Below are 18,725 nucleotides of genomic sequence, written 5' to 3'. Positions count from 1 at the left end.
TGTTGATCTGATTGAAGAACTTCTACCTAGTTCTGTCCTGAGGATTCAGTGTGGGCTTACATAATCATAGGATTCCTGTCTTTCTTGTTCCACTAGGAAAGCCATTCTATTTACTGTACCTCGTTCATTTTCCAAGATAGCAGCACCCAAAACTCTGATTTAGCCACAATTCATGCATGCAAGGGGTTGGACTAGATGGCCCTTGTGGTCACTCTCCAGCTATGACTATTGCATTCATTTGGTTTGTTAAATTGTTGGTTTTTTGCCCTCTTTGAATTTACTGACATGCTCTGAATTGTATATTTTTATTTTGGTGTTTTGAATGTTTGCTGTCCGCCATTTTGGACACACCTCATTGTGGAAAAATTGGAATGTTGGTAAACTCAAACCAATCAATACAAAATGAAAGTGAGATAATCACATGTGAAAGCACACTAGGCTTGTTTGGGTGGGACCCTGGCCAATTCCATGCTGGCGATATTTGTTTAGACATACTAGTCATCGTGTTGTTGTTGTAGTTCTTGTCCTTTTAATTGGGCTCAGTTTCGAACTCTACGCCCTGCTGTCAAACTGACAAATGCTAACTCCCACCTCACCCACAGAAGGTCTGTCAGTGTCCTTCTGCAGTCAAAAATTCTTCAGCGCCATCAGCCCTTCCTTAACCTAATAAACTTCCCCCCAAAGCAATTCAGACCGGATGTCATTATTCAACCTGAGGGTATACAGTATGTATATTTAGTTTTTACAAGTCTACAAAAATACAATCAATTCCAAGGACCTGAAGAAGTGCTTATTTTAACAACAGGTGGTCTTCAAGAGGTTGTTTTCAGTTAAGTTCTAGGAAACAGCCAAGTCTACAAAACCTGTCACAGACAGTTTGGTTTTTGTAACAAGGTTATCGTTGGTTATTTCAGGTCTGTCTGTCTTTAGCAAAGCATTTGCAGAGGCACGTAGGGTAAACAGAAAGGAAGGGCTGGGATGGATGGGGAGGAGATATTTAATTCAGTTCTTCTTTGCAATCACATAGCCCCCATCCACACCAAAAGATGCATCTAGGCCAGGCTTCCTGAACCTCAGCCCTCCAGTTGTGTTTGGCCTACAACTCCCATGATCCCTAGCTAGCAGGACCAGTGATCAGGGATGATGGGAATTGTAGTCTCAAAACATCTGGAGGGCTGAGGTACAGGAAGCCTGATCTAGGCAGTTTAATGGGAAGGATGAGTGCTGTGAAGTAAATTTTATGTTGCACATGCATTAGCCTTCAATCTGCAAATTTCCTTTGCCGAATTCATTTGTGTTTGTAAAATATTGTTTTGTGCCACCCCAATTTCTGAGCAGTGTGAGATTCCAGGGGTTCCAGGAACTGCGGTGCCTTTATTTACACACATATACAACAACGGTGGTTCACAGCATTGACACCCCAAGAGGGTTTCACTTCTCCCATGGCTGCAGCTGTGGATTCAAACAGAACTCAATCATCACTCTGTATCTCTGTTTCCAGCTTCCTGCCTTTGAAAAGTGCTCAAATTAAGGCAGAGTGCATGCAATTTGCCCTTGATGCTTGGTGCCTACGTGTGCATATACACCAGAGGTGCCGACTTGTGCCCAAGATTGAGGGGGCCCAGCATGCTCTGTGTGTGTGTCATCATGCGCACTTCGCACATTGTGTGCACACAACATGCATGTGTAACGTCATGCACATGACACGTGTCATGAGCGCGATGGCACAGCGTTGGAAGGAAGCCGATTGTGGAGCCCAGCATGGCGCAGCTTCGATAACTAGTGGCTCCTCCTCTCTCGCATTCCGGAGGAGCTGGCCATTGAAGCCACACAGTGCTCGATTCCATGCTAGGCCTACTCCACCCCCCACCCCAACATTGAGGGGGCCCAGCCCCCCCCAGCAGATAATGAAGGGGGCAAAGACACCTTGGCCCATAGAGTTGCGATGCCTGATACACACACACACACCGGGTGTGCACTCCACCTACAATCTAGTACAGTGGTGCCCCGCAAGACGAATGCCTCGCAAGACGGAAAACCCGCAAGATGAAAGGGTTTTCCGTTTGCAGAGGCGCTTCGCAAGACGAATTTCCCTATGGGCTTGCTTCGCAAGACGAAAATTGACGAAAATTCTTGCAATTTTTTTTCGCTCCAAAACCCCTTTTTCTGAAGCTCTAAGCTGCTAAAAGCATTTTAGCAGCAAAACCGCTAATCCCTTAAGCCTTAAAAAGCCGTTTTTAGCCCTTAAACTGTCAATAGCGCTAATAGCGCTAATCTGCTAATGGGCTTGCTTCGCAAGACGAAAAAACCGCAAGACGAAAAGACTCGCGGAACGGATTATTTTCGTCTTGCGAGGCACCACTGTAATCAGGTTTTGTTTTTATGGTTTTATTTTATTATATTATAAGCTACTTTAAGAATGCTGTTGGATTGAAAAATGGGGTTTTAAGTTACAGAAAGATATAATACATCAATAAATGTAAAAAAAAAACCCCAACACAACAATTTTCCAAGGGGAAAAAATGATACCAGGATCTATTGACTACAACTGACTGCCTCCTGGAAGATTTAAAATGTTTACTAGTATCCACTTCCAGTAAGCTTAAAAAGATTTTGAAATCAGGACAGGTTTGCCCTCTAGTGGGAAATTGAGTTGCAGCCGTGTGTTCATTTCTCCCACTAAAAGCTTTACTGCTATTTATGCATGTGTTCATGCATACCTGCCTGTGTTTTCCTGGGACTGTGCCCTTTTGCTCACTTTGCCGATGTCCCATTTAGCTATCTTTCCCACTGAAGGTCCCACAAGGGCTGACCCTCAGAAGGTCCCAGGTTCAATGCCTTGCATCTTGAGGTGGGGCTGGAGAAGCTTCCTGGCTAAAACACCGCTTCCCCATGACAGCAGACAATAAGAGGCAACGGTCTGGTTCAGTGTAAGGCAGTTGCTTTGCTGGGGCACTGCGTACAAGAACACGTGAAGAAGGGGAGAGCAAACTTGAGTGTGTGGTCTCTAACCCCATTGTTACCCTCTGCATGTTCAAGGAGAATTATCAGCCGTGGGGAAGCCTTCTGTGGTTGTGAAGGTTCCCGTGCATTCTAGAACCCTAGAAACTCATCGTTCCAAATTGGGTAGGAGCCTCCAGAAGCTCAGGAAGCTTCCCCCAGTGCAAGCAGCTGCAATTGCCCTTGAACTTGAGGAGGGTGATGGCGAAGGGGTGGTGGAGCTACATATGATCATGCAGGCTGTTGTCACCTTGTGTCCTTATTTAAGCCTCATTATGAGAACCTGAAGGTTTTCCCAGTAGTGGTGTATGGAAGTGAGAGCTGGACCATAAAGAAGGCTGACCGCCGAAGAATTGACGCTTTTGAATTCTGGTGCTGGAGGAGACTCTTGAGAGTCCCATGGACTGCAAGAAGATCAAACGCATCCATTCTTAAGGAAATCAGCCCTGAGTGCTCACTGGAAGGACAGATCCTGAAGCTGAGGCTCCAATACTTTGGCCACCTCATGAGAAGAGAAGACTCCCTGGAAAAGACCCTGATGCTGGGAAAGATGGAGGGCACAAGGAGAAGGGGATGACAGAGGACGAGATGGTTAGACAGTGTTCTCGAAGCTACAAACATGAGTCTGACCAAACTGCGGGTGGCAGTGGAAGACAGGAGTGCCTGGCGTGCTCTGGTCCATGGGGTCACGAAGAGTCGGACACGACTGAACGACTAAACAACAAACAATGAGAACCTGAAGAGGACTTTAGTCACACACAGTTCTCATGGAATGTGTGGGACTTAAGTTTACTTTTCGCACTGGTTTCAGTGGGACCTACGCTTGTGAAACATGGACCGCTTATAAACGCCATCTCCACTCCTCGAAAGATTCCATCAACAGTGTCTCCGAAAATTTTACACATCACTTGGGAAGACAGGTGAACTAATTCCAGTGTACTGGAAGAAGCAAAGATCACCAGTTTTTGAAGCAATGATTTTTCAACATCAGCTTCGTTGGAGTGGTCATGTTGTGTGGATGCCTGATGATCGTCTTCCAAAGCAACTACTCTATTCCGAACTTAAAAATGGAAAGCGCAATGCCGGTGGTCAGCAAAAGAGTTTTAAAGACTGTCTGAAGGCAAATTTTTAAAAATGTGGTAGAAACACTTGCCTGTGAGCGCTTCAGTTGGAGAACAGCCTTTACCAAAGGTGTCATGGATTTTGAAGACACTCAAACTCAGGACGCAAGGGAGAAATGTGCTAAGAGAAAGGCACGCTTGGCAAATCCACACAATGATCAACTCCCACCCGGAAACCAATGTCTCCACTGTGGAAGGTTGTGTGGATCCAGAACTGGCCTCCACAATCACTTACGGACTCATTGTTAAAACTGTGTTTATGAAAGACAATCTTACTCGGCTACGAGTGATCGCCAAAGAAGAAGACATGCAATAACTTAGTCCAGATCTAACTCATGGATAGTTGTGAGCATAAGAGCCACTTGTCTCCCAATAATTACCATACATTTAGCAGTTGGGTTGAAAGAATGTGCTTGCAGGAAGTTCATGAGTGTACTGCATACCCTTTTTGCATGTTGTCTGACTGCTGTGCAAACTTTTCCAACGATGATTCCATGAGCAACGCACAAAAGGAATCTAAGATATTCCTAATGGGATTAGTTTTCCAGGGTTCTTTAAAAAAAGCTCGAATACAGAGTATAGGAGACTAATTACACAATCCAACTGGACAGTAGATTTTTTATTCCCATTGAACTGGGTGGTGGAACACATGCTTAATTATTGCATTGAAGTCGATGGGAAAATTGTGATCAGTTGCCAAAGAGTTAAATTTACATTTCCCTTTTTGAAATAAAGCTGACAAAAGCTGGACTTTTCCAATACTTTATTGGCATGCGGCATAATCATAGCATAACATCATAGCATAACATCTCCTACATGTTAGAGATATCTCTCTACTGTTTTGCAGCATATTTTACTCAAATAAAATCAATACAGTAAAACAACTATTCAGTCCTCTAGCTAATAATCTCACATTACAACATCAAAGGTATTGTGAAAGACGTAAATGTCAAAGTTGCTTTTAATGCAAGGATAAGGAACCTATGGCCTTCCAAATGTTGTTGGAGGGACTCCAATTTGCATCGGCCCAACCAGCATGGCCAACGGTCACAGGTAATGGAGTTGTAGTTATGCGTCATCTGGAGGGTCCCTGCCTTCAGACTTTAGAAAACATAATGACAAGAGCTGTGCTAAGTATTATCTATTACTGATTTTTGAACATTATTGTGGAAATACTTTTTCTTAGCTGCCCCTGCTGCAACAAAGCATGTCTCTCCCATATCAGTCTCTACAGCCACAGTGGGCACTGTAACGCTCCAATAGTTTGACTTTACTCCCAAAGGCACTCTCTTCCATTGTACAGAGAGATGCTAACAAGCTGCTGCAGTGCAGAGAGATGCTAACAAGCTACCTAGGTGCTGCTCCTTCCTTCCTGAATTGACCTAACAGATGATCACTATGCAATCATTGCACAGTGAACAGGTTACAGCAGCCTCCCTTGAGCTGCGACTTCCAGCAGTGATTGCTAAAGCTGATGGGAGTTGTAGTCCAAATTAGCTGGAGGGCACCAGGTGGAGAAAGGATGGGTTATGGGATCACCTCAGGATGTCACATGGCAAGCAGATTTGTGCAATATAATGACATCACTAAGAATAAAAGCTAGCAAAGCCAGTTTACACAAATAAGCTCTCCATTTTGCCATTACTCCCCCCCCCAAAAAAAAATAATTGAGCAAGGGCGGTACAGCTGAAAACACTTGTGAGTTATTTCGACTCAGCCCTAATAACGGCTCTTGAAGTGCAACGCTCTGATATATGCCTACTCCAAAGTAAATCCCATTGAGTTCAATGAATCGTGCTTCCAAGTAAGTGGGTATAGGATTCCAGCTTTATTCTGCGCACCAGAGCAATGCCACATAATTATGGCCTATGTATGACCTAGCCTAGTGCATTTGAGGCTCTCTTTTCTTCCCTTCTGAACAAATGCAAGCAAATCAATCAGTACTTTTCCGCTCCTGGGAATCTTCTCGTGAGTTGGTTCCTTGGCTGTGGTCATGACTTTCATCAGATCGGTCTTCTTCAGTACTCTCAGGTGATTGATGGCTGTCGGGTCTGTCATTCTGATAGTCTTCATACGACTGGCGGCTGTTTTCCTCACTCTCCGATGATTGGCTGCTGTCATTTCTACGGACAGATGGACGCTTCTTACCACGCTGACTGCTCTTTCTCCTCAGGACACCCGAATACCCATGGTAATGCTTAGCTGCACTGCTGCCATGCCTTCCAGTATTAACCCTAGATGCCTTTTTGCTTGGCTTCATAACCTTCTTATTGCTCTTCACAGTGGCCAACGAGGGCCCCTGACTTTTAAGCTTCTCATTCTTTGGAATATTAAGGATGTCTCGGATACTGCCGTGAGACCCACGAGATTCAGACAGGGCACTTTTGAACTGGATCGATTTTTGACCACTGAGCTCCTCCTTTTTGTTGGAAGAATCTATATCACTCCTCTTGAGATCTGCAGAATCTCCAGTAGCTTTATTGTAACTGATAGCTCTTTCTGGAGTGTCCTTGTTGACTTTTTGAAATGTGACGCCAAATCCTGTTTTGCCATTTTCAGTCATCTTTGGGTCACCCAATGTGCTCTCATTAGCATTTTTGTTTGTTTTTTCATAACTGCCACCTTCACCAATCCTAGGCCTTTTATGAATAATACCAACTTCACCGGGACTTTTTCGACCATGCTGTGTTGCACCGGAATCAGAAATTTGTTTGCCGGAAAGGAGAGTAAGTTCACCTTTTGAATGTGACTTAGTAGTACCAGATCCATTTAGTTTCCTGCTCAATATAACTTTACTTTGCTTTGTTTTCTCTGCCTTGGTATCACCAAGCTCCCCCACGTGACTGCTAAGCCTTTCTTTGGTACCAATTTCACCACCAACTTTTTTTGGTAGTTTGGTAATACCAGCTGCGTCCAGATGGCTGTTGGGCCTCTCATTAGTGACATCCTCTTTGGTTCCATCTTTTTCCCACAGGTTGGTAACACCAGCTGCTTCCAGATGGCTCTTGGACCTCCCATTAGTGACATCCTCTCTGGTTTTATCTTTCTTCTGTAGGTTGGTAACACCAACTATTTCCACATGGCGGCCACTAGTGACACCATCTTTTACATCACCCTTTTTACGTGGTTTGGTAACTCCATATCCATCCTTCTGTCCATTAAGCTTCCTAACTGCCACTGTATACCCATCTTTGCCTTTTGTATGAACATTGTCAGTATCGTTTTCATTAGCCACTTTAATTTCACTGGTATCTACGATGTTAGTGTAGTTGCCTCTGGTTCTCATGAGTTCAATTTCCCCTACACGTTCTCGAGAGATGTTGGCTTTTACTTCGAGACTTGTGTATAGTTTGGTGGTACTGTTATCCCTTTTGCTTTTGTCTAACAAATGAACATGACCACCTTCTTCTTTTCCTGGCTCCCTATTGGTGGCATCAGTTATGACTTTCAAATGGACTTTTGAATAATCTTTGCTTGGTGGGTCTTTAATTTTCTTGGGAATATCATGGAAAGGATTGTTTTCCCAGACTGCACTGGCATCATTCTCCTTCATCTCTATTTTGATGTAGGGATCTTTTGATGTCTTGGTATTACTAGATAACCCAGATTTGCCATCTTTATCTTTCCCCCGAAGTTTATCAGTGCCTCTTGTGTCTTGATGGTCTTTGACTCGGTCATGATATTCATTGCCAATAATGACGCCATGATGGGTGTCAACTTGGCCTGGAAAGCCTATGTCCCCACTTCCATCTATCTCAATGGTATTATCTCCTGTAGCAATTTCATTTCCTTCCTTGTTGACAATTACCTCCAAGTGATGCTGGTGGAGATCCTGATTTGTGGTGTTTCCATAATGTCTATATAAATTTTGGCTGCTTCCAGTAGTTCTTCTGCCCTCGGTCTTCCTGCCATTTCCAGTTGCATCAAAGTGCTTCTGCTCTTCTCTTGCTTCTTGTGTTGTATCAGTGAAATTGTCAGTGGCCTTCCTTGGTACATTTTTTCTGTCAGACCCGTGAGTGATAATGGAAATGTTATTTCTGTTTTCTTCTTCTTCTTCTTTCTAAATTCCAAAAGAAAATAACGGTGAGCTTGACAGGTGAGTGTATTTAATTTAACAAGCAAGGTAAAACTTATTCATCGTTTGATTTGTTTATGGCTAATGTGTTTATCCATTGAGTAGGTGAGCCACAACCTTTGCTATTTCAGTAACAATTCAGTCTGGAATTTCCATGCTTTGTTCACTTTTTTATTTTTTACAGAGAATCCAGACCATGTCACTGGCAGACTGTTGCACTCTCTGTTTTCTATGTTGTCCTTTTCAGTGTTTTCCTTAGACCTGATTTGTGGGAATTACTTTGATTTTAAACAGTTTTAGAACCATCCTGCCCAGTGCCAACTGGCAAAATGCCAATGAAACATTTCAGGGCCACTGTGTGTGTGTGTGTGTGTGTGTGTGTGTAATTTAAATGCTTCCTGTTTGTAGCTTTGGCCCTTCTTATCATTTTCTGCTGAATGTGGCAGTGGGAATGCTGATAAATAGCTTGTTAATTGCCTCTTGGATTGCCTGTTAATTACCCTTTAATGTCAGTTACTGTTCTTGGGGAAGCAGGGAGCTCATTTCGGCAAGGCTGTTAAATTTGTGGGGTAGTTTTTTTTTAATGAGAATTACTTACAGAAGAATATTGGCCATTGGGATGGGGCATTGCTGGATAAATCAGCAGGACCTGCAGAGCCAGCCCACTTATGAGGCAAACTGTGGAGTTTGCCTCAGGCAGCAGGAACTACAAAGGCAGCAGATCCGGCCTCCAAGGAATGCATTGACTGCTGTTGCTCCAGCAGCGAAAGCTGCTGCAAACTCCTTGGAGGCTAGATCTGTCATCTTTTTGACAGCTCTCCCCACAAGCCACCTCTATAATGGCCTCTTGGCAAACAGAAGAGGTGCTGCTGGTCTCTTCCCACCCTTGTTCCCTATGTCGGTCATTATCCCCACTTGTTCCTGATACAAATCTTCACTCACTCTTTCCCTTGCTGCGAGGGCACCATTTTGTGGTTCACCTCAAGTGCCAAAATGTCTTGGGCTGGCCATGCTTATCTGTGTTGGACCATCATTTAATTCTGCTCCCAGCTGCTTAAAGGTAAAAGTAATGACATGCTCTGGTCCATGGGGTCATGAAGAGTCGGACATGACTAAATGACTAAACGGCAACAAAAGGGACCCCTGACCATTAAATCCAATCATGGACGACTCTGGGGTTGCGGCACTCATCTCGCTTTACTGGCCGAGGGCGCCGGCGTACAGCTTCTGGGTCATGTGGCCAGCATGACTAAGCCGCTTCTGCTGAACCACAGCAGCACACGGAAACGCCGTTTACCTTCCCGCCAGAGAGGTACCTATTTATCTACTTGCACTTCATGCTTTTGAGCTGCTAGGTGGAGCAGGGACCGAACAACAGGATCTCACCCCGTCACAGGGATTCAAACCACTGACCTTCTGATCAGAAAGTCCTAGGCTCTGTGGTTTAACCCATAGCACCACCCCATCCCATCCCAGCTGTCTATGGAAAAGCAAAACACTCCTCTGACATGAGCACCGGACCATGTTTCTGCAGATCTTGCTCAAGAACAGTTTACTTACTCGGCAAAAGCTGAGGAGTAAAGTCACTTTGGTGGCATTGCATCAGGACAGATGAGTGTGCAGATTTCGATACGTTTACAGGCCAGGGGACATTTCCAAGCTTAATAACCCAAGCACTTGTGCTTCAGGCTGCATGAATGCTTGTCATCCTGAAGGCAAGGGGTTGAAAGGTGTATCTCCTCTTTCCCCATGAGCCTTTTTCAAAATAAAATAAAATGGATGGGATGCTGGGATGCTGGGATGCTGTTTCTTGGTGCTGCAAATGAGAATGAAATAGCAACTGCAAGAGAGTTTGTGGGTGAAACTGATGTGCTCCTTGTATACCGTGTGGCGCTACTGCAACAAATGCAGACAACTAAAAAGGTGTATGAGCCAAAACGTTATTCTACCTGAATCTGTGTTTGATTGTTGGTCACTGCAGACGAGTACACGTAATTAAATATGTAAAACCCGTGCTTGGAGTGACGACCTTTGAGCATTATCTGGGGGCAGAAAAGAAGGCATTAAAAGTACTCTTGGAAATACCATGCTTCTGTTCATTTCAGCTATGCCTGCTTCTTGAAATAGGAAAACAACAACAGCGGCAGCAACACCCAATGGACACCAGGATGTTTGTGTGATAATCAACACTGCCTTCTGAATGGTCAGTATAATTATTTTTACAGTACTTTTAAATTTCATTGTAATTATCACAGTCTGCATTATTATTATTAGTCATTTCCCTCTGACCTCTCTGCTCACCTTTCTACCCCATGAAATCTTATGCCACATAATACATCTGTTCTACTTTAAAGAGCTGCAGGATTAACACGGCTACCTCTGTGGAAATTATTACAATCCCCACCAGAGGGCATGCTTAATCTTCCTTCCATATTCCAGAAGGCCGGTCTCTTTAGTCTGTTAGTCAAACCAGAAAGATGCAAGCAAGCTTTTCCAAAGCCGTCGATTTTGGGGTCACGGGGACTGTGCAGGGGGTCGGGTAAAGACTTAGGGATCAAAAGGGGGGAGGTCAAAGATGTGCAAAATAAGTTTAAGAGGTATAGCACAAAAAATATAATTCGTGCACTTGCCAATGAGGAGACTGTATGTAATAAGATGATTTCACATTTCAACAGTATTTCTCATTGTTTTCATGTTGTGGTTCATAGTAGTGGTGATAAATGGTTAATAAATGTTGATTATACTGTGGTACCTTGGGTTAAGTACTTAATTCGTTCCGGAGGTCCGTTCTTAATCTGAAGCACCACTTTAGCTAATGGGGCCTCCTGCTGCTGCTGCTGTTGCTGTTGCTGCTGCGCTGCCGGAGCACGATTTCTGTTCTCATCCTGAAGCAAAGTTCTTAACCTGAAGCACTATTTCTGGGTCAGGAGAGTCTGTAACCTGAAGCGTATGTAACTCGAGGTACCACTCTAAGTTGATATTTCTTGACTTCATTTCATTTATATTCTTAAGAATCTGCGTTGGGGCTAACAACAGCTTTATAAGCTCTTCAAGGGATCAATGAACTCAAGTTTATGAAATCCTGCCTTAACAACTAGGCATTGTATCAAATCCATTTTTCCCTGTCCATTAAAGCTTACACCACAACATATCTATGATTCTTTAAGATGACACAGGACTCCTGTTTGCTTATCCTTAAGTGTGGGAGTATCTCTAGGTAGTAATTTTAAAGGACTTTCCTCTCAACTTAAACAATGTTGATGGCATTCAGAATTTGGGCAATACGGTTCTGGAACATGTATATGTCCCCAGAAATTCTAGACTTCCTCCCCTCACATTTTCTTTAAAGAATAACGTGGAAGCTCAAAAATTGCTGTAACAAAGTGGAATTTATCTGAACTGTGTAATACTCTTCATTTCTAACACTTACAAAAGCTTGTCATTAACTTACAAAATGGCAATGCTACAGCAGTTCAAATATTGCACCCAAACAAATGGAAATGGGGGGGGGGGATTAAACCTCCCAGCAGCCCTCCTCCACATCAGCAAAAGCTTGTCAGAAAAGGATGAGCTGACATTGCTTCCTACCAATGATGTGGTAATCTGGATCATGCCTAGGGTTAGTCCCACCCTTTAACCAAGATGGGCCCTTGCCTCTAGAAGGTAGAGACACGGTGAATCAGTGGCCCTGTCACTCTGACCACTGCATCTGAAAATGCAGGTGCTCTTCGGGGACACCCCATCCTCAACTGAAATACTTTATTGTCACTTGTACAACTTGTATACAGAGAGATTACACAAGCACCCCCCACTCAGCTCTCTTAGTCTTAATTCCCCTCATTTACTGACACACACACACCAAACCTGAAAGTCAGTTGCCCTGTTGTTATCTTTTCATTCAGCAGCCTAACAGCCCACGGATAGAAGCTGTTCTTTACCCTGTTGGTGCGACTAATCATGCTTCTATTTCTTCTGCCTGAGAGCAGGAGATCAAGAAAGTGCCGACCAGGGTGTGAATCATCCCTGAGAATTTTCCTCACTCTCCTGAGGCAACGTTCTTCCGCTATTTCATCCAGTGGATTCACGGGACAGCCCATAATATCCTGTGCTGTATTCACCACCCTCTGTAGGAACTTCCTATCAGTTGATGTCAAACCAGTGTACCACACTGTGATGCGGTATGAAAGGACACTTTCTATTGTGGACTGGTAGAAGATCATCAAATGTTGATTGACATTGTTCTTTCACAATACTCTGAGGAGATTAATACTCAATGCTTCACGCTGAGGAAGGACCCTATGTTCCTCAGAGCAAGTTGTAGATCCTAAGAAGGGCCTTAAGGAACCTCTGAACAGGAGAGGGAAGAGAGTTGGCAGCGGTGGCAGTGGAGGAGGCAGTGGTTGGCCTGTCTTGCCACAGGTGGCATAATATTTTGTGCCAGCCGTGGCGCGGCTACAGAGCTGGTTCCAAAGACGCAAGGCCTCAGGGTGAGAAAAGAAAGGCCCATTCCTGTTCCAGCAATGGAAATTAGCATTAGAAAGCAAAGTGCATTAAAACCGAAGAGTATCCTATTGATTATGCCTCCGCGCAGCATCTTTATATTGAAGCACACTACTCATCCCATGTTTCTGTGGAACAGACAACACTTTCCCGCCTTCTTCTGCTAACAGAAGCTGAAGGAAGCCACGTTGTCATCAAAATACCTGACTCATTTACCTGGTGTATATACGCTCGGTCTTTATCACCCCTGTTATACAGAAAATTCCAGGTGGGTCTGAACCTCAATGCTTAAAATCCCTGATAGAGGATAAGGATCCAGAGATCACGCTAGGGGTGGTCAAATTTTGTGCGGCTGCCATAAAACTCAGGGAACAAGCTGTGCAATCACAAAGGCCAAGGCCTCAGATGCAAACTCTAGAAAATATTTTAGAGACTAAGACCTAAACCACATTTCTAATGGCTGTCATACTTGTATTGTTTATTGTCATATTTGATTGTTAATTCAAACTTAATTCTATTGTGTTTTATGTTCGCTTACTATGGTATGCGAATCTGGTCTGGGACCATAATAAATTTCGTTTCATTTACCTGGTGATCTCCCCGGCACTTCTGCTTTCCTTTCCTGTAATGGGGTTGAAGCTCCTGGAGAAAGATGGGAGGGGAAAAAACAATGTCAGGTAAATCTCTTCTGAATTGTTGGTGTGCTCTGCTAAAGGGTTGTCTACAGGTTTTCAGAGGGTGGCTGGGTAAGAATGTAACTTTGTTTTAGCTCTATAGCAGCAAACTCCTGGTCTTGTTCTGACACTCACCTGAACGTGATCTCAGAGAAGGTGAGGGAGGAGGCCACATATGCTGGCCCCACCTCCATGTTCTCCATCTCCACTGACTGCAGCCTCAGGTCTTTGAGCAGTGAGTGGGAAGGTGTATGCATGTTGGGACCTTCCACACAATTGGGAACCCTGAGCATTCGGGATTCCTTGAGGGATCTTACACCATCCGTCTCTATCCTATCACTTCAGCCTGCATATCTATAATGTTGGTTCTGTGTTTGTAAGGAATAATCCCTTCAGTGTGGCAGCACTGGAACGCACAACCTTCAATGTACTGTATAGCAAGGGACTATGGGACTCTGGGCAGGAAGCTGAAGAGCCTTGGGACACAGGTGGTCTTTTCATCACTCCTTCCTGTTGAAGGTCACGGCCCAGGAGGAGAGAGGAAAATATTGGAGGTAAACCACTGGCTGTGCACGAAGAGTTTGGCTTCTTGGATCATAGTTTCCGCTTCCTTGAGGAAGGACACCTGGCAAAGAGATGGGCTGCATCTCACAGCGGTTGGCAAGGATGTGTTTGCTAAGAATCTCGTGAGCCTGATCAGGAGAGCTCTAAACTAGAACTTGAGGGGGAGGGAGACAACATGGTCAAACCTCACCTGGAGTACTGTGTCCAGTTCTGGGCACCACAGTTCAAGAAGGACACTGACAAACTGGAACGTGTCCAGAGGAGGGCAACCAAAATGGTCAAAGGCCTGGAAATGATGCCTTATGAGGAATGGCTAAGGGAGCTGGGCATGTTTAGCCTGGAGAAGAGGAGGTTAAGGGGTGATATGATAGCCATGTTCAAATATATAAAAGGATGTCACATAGAGGAGGGAGAAAGGTTGTTTTCTGCTGCTCCAGAGAAGCGGACACGGAGCAATGGATCCAAACTACAAGAAAGAAGATTCCACCTAAACATTAGGAAGAACTTCCTGACAGTAAGAGCTGTTCGACAGTGGAATTTGCTGCCAAGGAGTGTGGTGGAGTCTCCTTCTTTAGAGGTCTTTAAGCAGAGGCTTGACAACCATATGTCAGGAGTGCTCTGATGGTGTTTCCTGCTTGGCAGGGAGTTGGACTCGATGGCCCTTGTGGTCTCTTCCAACTCTATGATTCTATGATTCTATGAACATTACAGATGACAGAAGAGCACTTGCTACTGGGGATAATAGCTTCATTGATGCACAGGAAGCCGAGGTGGGGCTCCAGAAACCTGCTAAAGGGCAGGAGATTACAAGAAGGAAGCAGTTGGAAGGAATGACTCGTGGTTTCAGTTGTCTCCATACAATTCTATTATCTAGTTGCTCTCTTTGCTCCATTCCTACTAACTCAAAGCAGAAATGGTGCCTCTCCATGCAAATAAATGTCACTCCTTGACTTTAATTCATGTAGAGGCATTTCATACAAAGGCACATGGGGAAAGGGGAACATTATGAACTACATCCTGTCATGTGAATCTGCCCGAACATTAGAATCAACACTGAATTCCAAAATGTGGAGTCCTAGCCATAGTTTTTCACCAAATGTCGCACTTCTCTGAATGTTGCACAGTCTGTTTACGTCGTGTCTTTTCATAGGTATGCGTTCCTCTATTGAAACTTTCTAAAAACATCTGTCCTCCAGATGTCACTCTTCCCCAAAAGTTACTCTCGGGAGAATCTGTATATCATTTCAGCCTGAAGTTTGGAATACTCACCAACTGAGCCCAGGTTAAGCCACAGAGAGTCAAGTACAAAACAGCAGCCTTCATCTTCAGAGCTTCCTAAGGACAGAGCAATATAACTGAGAAATGTTTTTATTTCACATTTAATGCCTATGATCACAATCCAAAATAACCCCTCCTTGCTCCTGAAAGCAAATCACTCATCGTTCTGAGAATCAACAATTAAAGAGTAATGTATTTTTAATCTTTGTTGGAAGCTGACAAGAGTGGGCTGGGGAAACTCAGCCAGATGGGCGGGGTACAAATAAATTATTATTATTATTATTATTATTACAACAATCATATTTCTGAATCAGAATGAATGGAGCATTGATTTGCAAAATGTGGAGCACAATCCTATCCTTGTTTATTTATTTATTCATGACATTTATAGCCCAATGTTCCTTCAGCGTGGTATACATTGACCCCCCCTCCCGCTTTTACTCTTACAACAGTCTTGTGAGGTAGGCTAGGCTGATAATCAATGTCTGGCCCAAGGACACCCAGCCTATCAGGCTTGAGTAGGGATTTAAACCTAGATACATGGTCAACTCAGCCGGTAGAGCATATATTGGGGAAAAGTGTGCATAAAAATGAAGCTGTTGGTGGAAATAATGTACAAAATTACATTATATTAAGGGGTATTGCTTTACAAAAAAAAATGTTTGCATTAGGCAAAACTGCATATAAAACCGTGTTTATCAGGGAAAAAATTGCACTAAAATGCTGATGAGTTTCCATGAGGATTTTTTTTTAAAAAAGCAGAAATAGTGGAGAACTGAATTTGATATAGGAAAAATGAGAAACTGACAGATCCTTCCAGTCCCTTGTTCTGATTGCAGTTTGCTTCAATAGGAGCTGTCCGCTCCTCCCCCCATATCTACTGCAGGCACTAGCTAATGGTGGTACAAATTGGGACCATTAACAGAGACCAAAAAATTACAGCCCACCCTCCCCCACATTCCCCAAGCTAAGGTCCTGATGGGAATTGGGACCCCGCACTGGCAATTTGTGTTGAACAACAACAGCAACTGTGCACTTAAGGGCACAAATACAGAACTAATGTGACACCTAGTTAGGCCCTTAGTTAATTTTACTCAGTGAGACTTAAGTCATAATTAAATTCTTCTATAGATTTCATTAGGATCCATCTAAACTGAAGACGGTACGCAACTAAGATTTGCTGAAGCCCACTGAAATTAATTGAAACCTGACTAAGTTAGGTCCATTAACTTCAACATGTCTACTCTGAGTAAAACTTGGTTGTTTGGATCCAACCTAATGTAAATTTCAAAGCCTTTGCATGCACATCCAAGCCATGGGGTTAGGTCAGTTGTGGATAACAGAGTATATTAAATAAAACAAGAGCTATTTGCACCTGCCAGCAATGGCAAAAGTTATTGCTGACGTGTCTCTCCTCCCGCTATCCCTCAAACAAGCAGAGTTTGCCTCGAAGCATCTAGCTTAAGTTGAGCACATTGCACCTCCAATCCTCGAATTCTTCAGTGAAGATATACAACAGCCTTTGCCAACCTGGTGTTTTGCAGTCCAAAGCCTCTGAGGGGCAGCAGGTTGGCAAATGTTGAAATGCAACATACCTGAGGTCAATTATGTAGAAGTATTGCTTTAAATTATTCAAATCCATAAAACTGCATAGCTACGAGGGAGGACCCAAACACCATTTAATCCACCTTCTTAAACCTCCACATGTTAAACCACATTATGCATAGCACATTAATTTACTTTTGCTTTATTTGTTAAAAATGTGTGTGCTGCAGTCTCTCTGTCATTGTAGGTTTTGAAGGTATGGTGGCCAGTGGGAAGAGAGCTCCTGCACTTTTAATAGTGGCGTAGAAGAGGAAATTTCTACACTACTATTAAAGGTACAGGAGCCCTGTCTATTTGTCCATTTGGCCACTTCTACTTGAAGTATCAGGATAGTAAAAATATAAAAGTGCAGATAAATTCAAAATACATGCCATTGTACAGAAACAACAGCAATAACAAAGGAAGCAATTAGAAAATCAGTGGCAAGCAGATCCAACCCTAGGCAAAAAGAAAAAGACCAAATTAAGAAAATCAAATCAGTTTACCTACCAAAGATCTGAGCAAATGTAACCTTTCTGGGAAATGATTGGGAAAAGAGGTGAACGAAAATGCAATCATTTAAAAATAAGGACTGACATACATGGTTGACAGGATACGGACTTGGGTGTGAAATAAAGAATAAGAATTGAATGGTTCCTAATATTGAAGGTAATGCTGTAATGTTGTACTGGAGGAGAAATATTGTTGATTATAATATACAACAATAATTGGAGAATCCCCCTTGGGCTTCTTGCATCGAAAGAAACGAAGGAACTGGAGGCTCCTGGGTCGAAGACTGGAAAAATATTGGCCAGCAGAGGAAGGAACAGCTGAATATTAATCTAGATCGAGCATTTGACCACTGTGAAGAAATATTGGATGTATGGCTGACAGATCTGAGCAAATGGGGCAAACTTTGCTTGCCATCTAAATAGTAACATAATACTCTCCTACCCATATTTTTACAGATCTTTACCTGGCATGCACTATGCACAAAGCTAAGTATTCTTTAATACAAAGGTGGAAACCTTCCATTGATATAACTAACATATACTGGCTCAAGGAAATGGGATTAGACTTTGATGGAGGTCCATCCAATTTCCATTTGTCATCATTCAAGCTTTGCAGCGTTAGAGAATGAAAGGCAGAATGTTAGGTTTAGCTGATCCAAGAGGAAGCAGGAGATTGTTATAGAATAGTAAGGAAATAGCTCACGTTTCCTGAAGAAGACAGGGTATCTTCAGCCGATGTTGGCAGCCTTTTGCCCACCTTGCTGAAGTTTAAAGTTTATTATAATGGTAATGGCCAATCAGCTCTGGCTGCTTTTAGCCCTTGCCCACAGATAAGTGGAGGAGGGTCGGTTTTAATCTAAAAAAGTCTTTGTGGTGGAAGCCAGCCATCTCATGTTCCATCGAGGTGGATAAACAAAATGCAGGTTATAAATATCTATTGTGCTGCTGAAGGTGCCTGATAGTGACTGACATTTCATGATGAGTGCTTCTAACTTCTTCAGTTAATACAGTGGTACCTTGGGTTACAGATGCTTCAGGTTACAGATGCTTCAGGTTACAGACTCCACTAACCCAGAAATAGTACCTTGGGTTAAGAACTTTGCTTCAGGATGAGAACAGAAATTGCATGGCAGTGGCAATGTGAGGCCCCATTAGCTAAAGTGGTACCTCAGGTTAAGAACAGTTTCAGGTTAAGAACAGACCTCCAGAACGAATTAAGTTCTTAACCCAAGGTACCACTGTAATATGGGTAGAACTATACTTATGAAATGGGACGCGGGTGGCGCTGTGGGTAAAAGCCTCAGTGCCTAGGGCTTGCAGATCGAAAGGTCGGCAGTTCGAATCCCCGCGGCGGGGTGCGCTCCCGTTGTTCGGTCCCAGCGCCTGCCAACCTAGCAGTTCGAAAGCACTCCCGGGT

At 43.5% G+C, this 18,725-nt stretch overlaps 1 protein-coding gene across 2 annotated transcripts; it reads right to left on the bottom strand.

Moving 5' to 3' along the window:
* Window positions 1–5,475: 5,475 nt before the first annotated feature.
* Window positions 5,476–18,062, bottom strand: LOC310685134 (uncharacterized protein). Of its 2 annotated transcripts, none has more exons than XM_083456744.1 (5): window positions 18,012–18,062; window positions 15,204–15,269; window positions 13,285–13,338; window positions 10,136–10,238; window positions 5,476–8,168 (listed from the first exon to the last, which is right to left on the bottom strand). In XM_083456744.1, exon 5 carries the CDS (start codon window positions 7,672–7,674, stop codon window positions 6,055–6,057), a length of 1,620 nt encoding a protein of 539 aa, XP_083312870.1. In that variant the 5' UTR covers window positions 7,675–8,168; window positions 10,136–10,238; window positions 13,285–13,338; window positions 15,204–15,269; window positions 18,012–18,062; the 3' UTR covers window positions 5,476–6,054. The 2 variants fall into 2 exon arrangements, with proteins under 2 accessions (XP_083312870.1, XP_083312869.1); XM_083456743.1 differs by having other exon boundaries at window positions 5,476–8,165.
* Between the last annotated feature and the right edge of the window lie 663 nt (window positions 18,063–18,725).

Source organism: Podarcis tiliguerta, assembly GCF_965153285.1.
Source record: "Podarcis tiliguerta genome assembly, chromosome: 9".
Classification (NCBI taxonomy): domain Eukaryota; kingdom Metazoa; phylum Chordata; class Lepidosauria; order Squamata; family Lacertidae; genus Podarcis; species Podarcis tiliguerta.
Note: the sequence above shows the minus strand (reverse complement) of the source record. Positions and strands in the feature narration are given on the sequence as shown.